Below are 8,417 nucleotides of genomic sequence, written 5' to 3' on the forward strand. Positions count from 1 at the left end.
CTCCATCATATCCCCTACTCGCCAAACTAACTATTCCCTCGGTTTCAAAATATAACATCTATTAATTTCCTTTAAGTTAATTTTCTATAACTTTGACCAACTTTAGAGCCAAAAAAATTTGACATCAACAATACTAAATAAAAAATATATATATGAAAATTCATTTCATGATGAATCTACTTATACCGATTTGATATTATGGGTACATATTTCTTTGGTCAAACATGCAAAGTTGACTTTTTAATAAACTAATACACCTTATATTTTGAAATAGTGGGAGTAAAAAAATATTCTGAAAACTCAACAACATCGACGGCGCAGAAAAGCGCGCCCAACCCTTCTAGTTTAGAAAATTTTCAAAAATACAGAAACAGATTGAGCAAGCAGACAAAATATTTGTCTCCCCCGATATAAAATTCAAATCAAAATGTAAAGCACATTTTGTGAAAATGAAAATAAAAGATCAAACACGCACCCCTGAGGAGGCGACACGCGAGCGCCCTACGCTATAGGGCTGGCCAATTCAGGTTTCCTCAACAACAGTCTTGGGAAAGAACCGGTTTTTGAATTTTTACTTTTGGTTTTTCATTTTATATTTTTAAATTTGTCTTTTTCTTGGTTCTTTGTTCTTTTCCTTTTTCATTTCATGAACTTTTTTCAAATACGCCAACATTTTTTTCATAAAATTCAAAAAATGTTTATCAATTTCATAGAATGTTCACCGAATTCAAAATTTGTTTGACGAATACAATTATGTTTTCATCAAAATTCAAAATGTGTTCATCAAATACAAAAAGCATTCGCCAAATTTTAAAAGATTCATCATATATTAGAAAATCTTCATCAAACCCTAAAACATGTTTATCTCTGTCTCTACTACTTAAAAAGAACGCAAGGTTCTCATTTCACTTTTATATTCACCACCCCTTCGTCAAACTTTCCATGTATGATAATCAATCAACTTAATTTACTTACCAAACTTCTAATAAAAATATAAGGTAATTCACGAGCAAAAGTTGATGAAACAATCACATTATCATGGGTAGGTAAATCAAAAGCTAACGTATTACAATATTTATATCCCGTTGCAACGCACGGGCATTTCTCTAGTTAAATTCAAAGAATATCAAATTCAAAAATTGCTCATCAAAATTTGAAGTCAATGTTTTTTTAAACTTGGATCATTTTTTGAAATTCGGATCTCCTTCTTGCAATCCTGGTTTTTTTTAAAAAAATTGTGATGCATGAACATTTTTTCGAAGTTAAAGCAAAACGATGAAAAAACAAGTAAAAAACAAGCGCGGCCCGCCATGCATATGGACTGGCCCAAAAGCGGGGGTGCGCATTTCGGCAAAGCGTGTCGCTCAACACGGTTAATAGGAGGTCTGGGAGAGGATGGGAACGGGAGGTGACGATGCCGATGGCCACCAACGGCGAGATGGTGACCATACCAATGATCGAAGGTGTCAACTTTCCCAACTTGACTTCTCTAGAGGCATTGGAGAAAGGCCATGGCGGAGGGAGGGCAGGCTGAAAAGATGAGGGGTGAAGCGCGTTATTCCATAATGGTGAAACTGTGGCCTCCTTTCACAACATTTTTCAAGTCAAACTTTGTAAAAATTACCAAATTTTATATTAAAAAATATACTTAACATCCGGTACCAAATATGCCAAATTAGTTGTCTTACATATTTCTAGACATGTTTATAGTGTCTAAATACATAGATACATCTTTATCTGGACAAATAAACATGTCTACATTTATATCTAGACAAATCTAAGACAATTAATTTGAAATGGAGGTATATGAAAAAAAAATCATGATGGATAAGGATATTGAATTGGTATTGTGAATGTTGACATTTTTTGTCTATAAACTTGATCAAACTTTAATAATAAGTTTGATTAAAGGCAATACTAATATGAGAAGTAAAAAAGAAACGAAGAGACTACACGTTGACATGATTTTTTAAACACCAAACTCAACATCTATATTTATGCGAGTTTAATTTTTTCTGACAGAATATAAATAGTTATGAAAAAAGTATTGATATGACATATGTATATTGTTCTTGGTAATGTAGCAATAAAATACACAGATGGTCTACTGGGGATAAACTCAAACTGGGATATTATTCTTATAGTCACACTATAGTTTCCACATACATATAATGTGCAGATAAACACACAAGCAAAACTGAGAACAGACAAACATAACCTCCAGAACAGACAACAACATACGTTTGCACCACAACAAAAGATGTACACTTTAACAAGGTATATATATACATATATAAGTCATGTTTGTACAGACAAAATTGTTTCCTAGGCTAAATTAGAAAAACGAATGAATGCCTTCGCATATATCTGTCTCTATATATATATTACATCAGATTTACACTGCAATCTCGGCTACCGCCTCTATTCTTCTCGGTTTCCCCTGGGTTAAATTAGACAAACAGATTTTGCCTCCATGAACAACATTAAATTTACAGAACAACTTAGGATTGCATCTCTCAGCTTCCTAGGCTTAAATTAGACAACAGATTTTTCAAGCCTACATCAATCTGCACAGCATCCACCATGGTTCCCATCTCTATTTCCTTCTGATGCGAACAATCAAGCGCCTTCGAGCATACAAAACTTGGCGGCAAACATTCTGCCGCAGCTTGCTTTCATCTCTATTCCTCCCTGGAGCTCACAATCACAATTCGCATGGCATCCATACTTAATCACTGTTCACTTCCACAATAACACAACATCTCTAGTTCTCTACAGGCAAACCTTGTCTTTAATAGCAGTACCAATGGGTCTTTACAGAACAAGTAACTTAAACATCGATCTTCTGTTTCTTCCAGGACGGCGGGGCGACGATCAAACTTGGAAGCTGCGGCCTCCTCGAAGCATCTCCAGCACATCTATCAGCCGGAGCAGGAGGCTGTCCAGCAGTCTCCTGGATCCTTCTCTTCTGTCCGACCAAGTTTGGGACCCTTGTCATATTTACATCTTTAGGTCTGCTGCCGACATGGTGGCCATGATCGGCGTTTAGAGCTGCCTGGAAAGATGGCTTCTCCAGCCTACCATCTTTGGCAGTTCTACTCAAGCTATGATCCACATGCATTCGCAGTGGCTTGCTATCTTCATTCCTTGAAGGATCTGTATGCCTCATAACAGAGTCTGGGGTGCTTATTGTTGGCTGTTTCCTTGCCAGAGCACTAGCAGGAGCTGGAGCTGGAGCTGTACTGGGCCTTCTTTCGCCGCCGACTGAAGGGCGAGTATGCCTCGGAACAGAGTCTTGGGCACTTATTATCTGCGATTTCTTCACCGGGGTTCTAGCTCGAGCTGGAGATCCAGTGGGCCTCACTACTACAACTGAAGGGCGTGCATGCCTCACAACAGAGTTTGGGGCGCTTATTATCTTCTGTTTCTTCACCAGGGCTTTATCTTGAGCTGGAGATCTAGTGCGCTTCACTCCTCCAACTGAAGGGTGTGCTTGCCTCAGAACAGAGTCTAGGGTGCTTAATGCCTGCTGTTTTTTCATTGGGTTTGGAGTTATAGTTGGAGCTGAAGTGGGTCCATTTAGGACTCCCCTTGGAGAGAAGGCATGCGAAACAGGGCCATCTGGGGTGCTTATTTTCTGCTGTTTCTTCACCAGAGTTGGAGTTGGAGTTACAGTTGGAGCTGCAGTGTTTCTTAGGCCTCTCCTTGAATATGTATACTTCAGAACAGGCTTTGGGAAGCTTATAATCTGCTGTTTCTCCACCGGAGCAGGCTTCGGGGAGCTTACTGTCTGCTGTTTCTCCGCCGGAGCAGGCTTCGGGGAGCTTGCTGTCTGCTGTTTCTCCGCTGCAGGCTTCAGGGAGCTTGCTGTCTGCTCTTTCTTCACCAAAGCAGGCTTCAGGGAGCTTACTGCCTGCTCTTTCTCCACCGGAGCAGGCTTAGGGGAGCTTGCTGTCTGCTGGTTATCCGCCGGAGCAGGCTTCAGGGAGCTTGCTGTCTGCTCTTTCTTCACCAAAGCAGGCTTCAGGGAGCTTACTGTCTGTTCTTTCTTCACCAAAGCAGGCTTCAGGGAGCTTACTGTCTGCTCTTTCTTCACCAAAGCAGGCTTCAGGGAGCTTACTGTCTGTTCTTTCTTCACCAAAGCAGGCTTCAGGGAGCTTGCTGTCTGCTCTTTCTTCACCAAAGCAGGCTTGGGTAAGCTTACTGACTGCTGTTCCTCCACCGCAGCAGGCTTCGGGAAGCTTACTGTCTGCTGTTCCTCCACCAGAGCTGGCTTCATGGAGCTTACTGTCTGCTGTTCCTCCAATGGAGCAGGCTTTGGGGAGCTTACTGTCTGATGTTCCTCCACCGGAGCAGGCTTCTGGGAGCTTACTGTCTGCTGTTTTGCCACTGGAGCTGGCTTCGGGAAGCTTACAGCCTGCTGTTCCTCCACTGGAGCTGGCTTCAGTAAGCTTAGTGCCTGCTGTTTTGCCACCGGAGCTGGCTTTGGCAAGCTTAGTGTCTGCTGTTTTGCCACCAGAGCTGGCTTCGGGAATCTTACTGCCTGCTGTTTCTCCACCGGAGCTGGAGCTGGAATGGGCCCGATAGCAGGACCCGCAGGGCGTTGGTTTCTTTCATTAAAGACCTGTTTCATTTGCTGGATAGCAGCTGCAAATATAACTAGCCATCAGATGAGAAGGAAAATTGATGATACTGAAAGGTAAATGACTGTCTCGATGGATGCAGAAGAAAACTAACTCAATGAATTCGTCATACAAGCACTGTACCTTGCAACTGCCTTGGAGCAACATCGAATTGATGCCACCATACTTTTCCTTGTTCAGAAGGGAGTGTAACATCATGAAACTTGGCGGCAAGATGGAGAGCTCCAGCAGCTATGTAGTGTGGTTTAAATTGCACTACCAATGTAGTCCGAAGCCTGTACAGTTGGATGACCAGGTCAGGAATAACAAGGTTGCCAAATTGTGGAGAAACATATGACAGGGTAACCCCAGATAACTTACGTATCATTTATGAGATTTATTGCAGCTTGTTTCACTTCCTTCTGGGAGATCCCCAGATTCTTGAGAGCGAGATTTAGTGGCTCATAAGGATGCTGTATATTGAAATCAAACCTGATGGTTGAAAGCAATAGTGCCTCCCCCATCAAAATTAGGTCCTTCCGCTTCTCAAGGACCTCCTATTTTTAGTTCAGAAAAGTTGAGCAATATAGAACAGAAACATCACAATAAACAGGACAGCTGCCAGCAATAGTAGTACAAAGCAAGAAGTTCGCGGTACCTTCTGTTTGATTCTGCGAGCAGCATCAGGTTTTCTCTTATACATTGTTTCATGTGCCACAGTAACGACACGTCCTAATTGGCAAGGAGTGTCTTCAATCTTCGAAGCAAGAAAGATGCAAGCAGTTGCAACAGTCTGGAAGGACAGAACAGTTAGTAGCTAACCTTTTAAATGGCAAGTGCATAATTACAAAATGGTATGAAGTTGTGTTGCTGCATTATATATAGGCCACTCAGCTTTGAACAAAATTCCTTTTTCAGGAAGACAACCCACAGCAGCAAGAAGAACAGGACTTGATATTACTGGGAGGAAAGTAAATAGCAGCGAAAAAAATTTAGTACTTACTGTCTAGAGTATTATTAGAAAGTGCCTCTTCAAGTTCGTAAAGTTGCTCCAACAGAACCAGAACCACACCTTTCGTCCGTGCAATTTTAGGTGCTCCCGATAAAATTACATAAAGCTATCATACCTCACCTCAAGACCCCTTACTTAAAGGAACCAGAGTGAAACATCTCAACTCTACCTTTGATCCAAAACCCATGTTACAATTTTGTCTGCCGTGACCAGGCTAGGTGCGCTGAAAACGCACAGACACGTTACACAACCCTCGACTACCCCAAAATGTCTACTAAACCGAAAACGACAACATTTTCAAGATCCTACACAGGTAATAGAAACCGTTAGTCTGGACGGACTTGCTACGCGGGTAAGAAGAACATTTCAAAATCCTACACAGGTAAGAGAAACCGTTAGTTTGGACACAGTTGCTACGCAGGTAAGAGAAACAGTCAGTCCACACACGGTGCTACAAAGGTAAGAGAAAATGTTAGTTCGGACACAGTGACAGTAAAAATGGCAAGTGTTGACATTTTACCCCCAGGAGCATGGACAGACCCTGACGAGGCCCAAAAAAAGCTTGTTAGGAGAACAATTGCTCAATTTCGCGCATGAATTCGACACACGGTGCGCCAAACTGGTTAGTCAGTCACGGAATTCAAGGTCGTGTGTGCAGAAACGATTTGCCATTGTTGGGTCCCATGAACAGGGGGTACCTGCCACTCGTTCTTGAGCAGGGACTGGTGGAGATAGAAGCGGTGGCACAGCACGGTGCCCGTCGCGATTGTGATGTCGGGCCTGCAGCAACAACAAACAACAGCAGCGTCAAAAGACCGCGGATTTCATCGGGGGCCAGGCCCGGGGCCGAGCGGCCGCGGATTCGCGAGAACTAGGGCACGGATCGGGCGACCCCGAGCGAAATTCGGCCGCGGGCCGGAGGAAACGGAGGAGGAGGGGTGAGGAGGGCGCTTACACCCCGAGCCTGCGTCCGACGTCGCGGATGTAGCTGGAGTAGACGGACCGGAGCTGGGCCTCCCTGGCGGCGGGCATGCCGTCCTTCCTGGACGGCGAGCCTTCCTCGATCTCCTCCTTGCTGAGGTACCACGAGCGCCCCCGCTCGCCCCCCTCCGCCATGGCCGGCCGCCCGGCCGAGCCGCGGGCCGCGAGGAGGAGGAGGGGACGGGGAGACCGGGGGTGGACTCGGGGCGGCGACTTGGGGCGTGGCGGCGCGGGGCAGGGGAGAGGCGCGGGCGCGGGTCTGGTGCGGGTCGGGGGAGGGTGGGTGTGGGGATCGAGGAGGTAAAAGGAAACGGAACGGGACGCGACGCGGGGCTCGCGTGGGCGCTCGGCGGGTTTCGTCGCGGCCAAGCCGATGCTGCGTGGGGCCCAGCCGGAGCACCGCGACTTTTTTGAGTCGGTTCCGCGTCGGAGGCTCTGGCCCTTCGTGATCAGATCGCGAGGCGCGTCAGCCGTTGGTTCTGGCCCTGGGGGTTTGGGCGGGGTTTAAAACGTGGGAGGGGGGATGCGATGGACGGGGGAGAGGGCCTCCTGCCCGGAGACGGACGGCGGGCTCGATATAGATGGGAACATGAGATGTGATGTGAGATGGGCCGACTGCGTTTCCTTCTGTTTGATGATGAAGAAGAAATTTCCTCTTTTAGCCCTGGAAATTTCAGTCCTCACTCCTCTAAAACAAATCAGAAAACACGTGTTTTTTTTACCAAGCAACAAGAGGGAATTGCATGATCCTGCTAGAGAATATGAATCGCGCGATTTTCTTTAGCAGGATCATGCGGTTCTTCTTGTTGTTGAGCAGGTCTCGTGTTTGCTGAGGGTTTTTTTCTGGAGGAATGAGAACTTAATTTTTTTAGAGGGAGGAAATAGTATGGGATTCCTTAGTCGAAAGTAAATCACAATCAGCCCGTCACATCTCATGTTCCAATCTATATCCAGCCCGCGGTCGCCAAGACCTCTCCGCCCGTTCATCTATCCCCTCTCCTTCCATGTTTTAAACCCCAAAACCCCAAAACCACAACCATCGTCCAACGCACCTCGCGATTGATTACGAAGTGACAGAGACTGTGACGTGGGACCGACTCAAAAAGTCGCGGCTCTCCAGGTAAGCCCCGCGCGGCATGGGCATGTCCGCAACGAAACCTGCCCACGTGAACCGTGCTACTGCCCCTCATTTCGTTTCTTCTTTACCTCCTCGATCTGCACAACCCCAGCCCTCGAACCAACGTTTGATGTCCCTCGTGATTGATTACAAAGCGAAATGCACGGATTTCATCTTCGTCGATGCTCCCCACCCTTCGAGCTTATGGAGAAGAGGGGTGGTGGTGCCGCGGCCTTGATTGTGTGGCCAATTGAGGGCACACGTGAGATTTGTGGTGAGGAAGGTCCATATTTGAGTAGAGATATGGCTCATCTTTGCCAGATATGGACCTTGCTCACTGGTGAATCTCCCCCCATGGCCATCAGATCTGGGAAAATGGCGGGGAGGTGATGTGTCGCCTTAATTGTCTGGACAATAAATAGGGGATACCTGTCACTCCGTTCCTGGCGTGGGACTGGTGGAGGTAGAAGCGGTGGCAAAGCACTATTCTCGCCGTGCTTCTGATCTGGATCCTGCAACGACAACAACAGGAAAAGATTACAATTTTTGTAAGGGCACACTCGAAACTGAGAAAATGCAATTTGCTCCCCTGAATTCCTAAAAATATATGGCATAGATCAGGCTACTCTGAGCGAAATTGGCATGGGGGAGAAGAGGTGCTTACAGCTTGAGCCCGAGGTCGATG

At 45.6% G+C, this 8,417-nt stretch overlaps 1 protein-coding gene across 2 annotated transcripts; it reads right to left on the reverse strand.

The window, feature by feature from the left end:
* Positions 1 to 2,263: 2,263 nt before the first annotated feature.
* LOC123132072 (cyclin-T1-1) lies at positions 2,264 to 6,937 on the reverse strand. 2 transcript variants are annotated; one of them, XM_044551828.1, is made up of 6 exons: positions 6,590 to 6,937; positions 6,333 to 6,414; positions 5,281 to 5,415; positions 5,004 to 5,179; positions 4,767 to 4,918; positions 2,264 to 4,647 (listed from the first exon to the last, which is right to left on the reverse strand). In XM_044551828.1, exons 1-6 carry the CDS (start codon positions 6,748 to 6,750, stop codon positions 2,831 to 2,833), a joined length of 2,523 nt encoding a protein of 840 aa, XP_044407763.1. In that variant the 5' UTR covers positions 6,751 to 6,937; the 3' UTR covers positions 2,264 to 2,830. The 2 variants fall into 2 exon arrangements, with proteins under 2 accessions (XP_044407763.1, XP_044407764.1); XM_044551829.1 differs by having other exon boundaries at positions 5,626 to 6,414; positions 6,590 to 6,821.
* Between the last annotated feature and the right edge of the window lie 1,480 nt (positions 6,938 to 8,417).

The sequence above is a fragment of the Triticum aestivum genome, chromosome 6A (genome assembly GCF_018294505.1).
Source record: "Triticum aestivum cultivar Chinese Spring chromosome 6A, IWGSC CS RefSeq v2.1, whole genome shotgun sequence".
In the NCBI taxonomy this organism is placed as follows: Eukaryota; Viridiplantae; Streptophyta; class Magnoliopsida; order Poales; family Poaceae; genus Triticum; species Triticum aestivum.

Bases quoted from the DNA above. Each gene is read 5' to 3' on its own strand.
- LOC123132072 (XM_044551828.1), bottom strand. From the start codon at position 6,750: ATGGCGGAGGGGGGCGAGCGGGGGCGCTCGTGGTACCTCAGCAAGGAG. The intron at 4,919-5,003 runs GTAAGTTATCTG...CCAACTGTACAG, and splicing joins ATAAATCTCATAAATGATAC to GCTTCGGACTACATTGGTAG. The intron at 4,648-4,766 runs GTACAGTGCTTG...TTATATTTGCAG, and splicing joins TGCTCCAAGGCAGTTGCAAG to CTGCTATCCAGCAAATGAAA.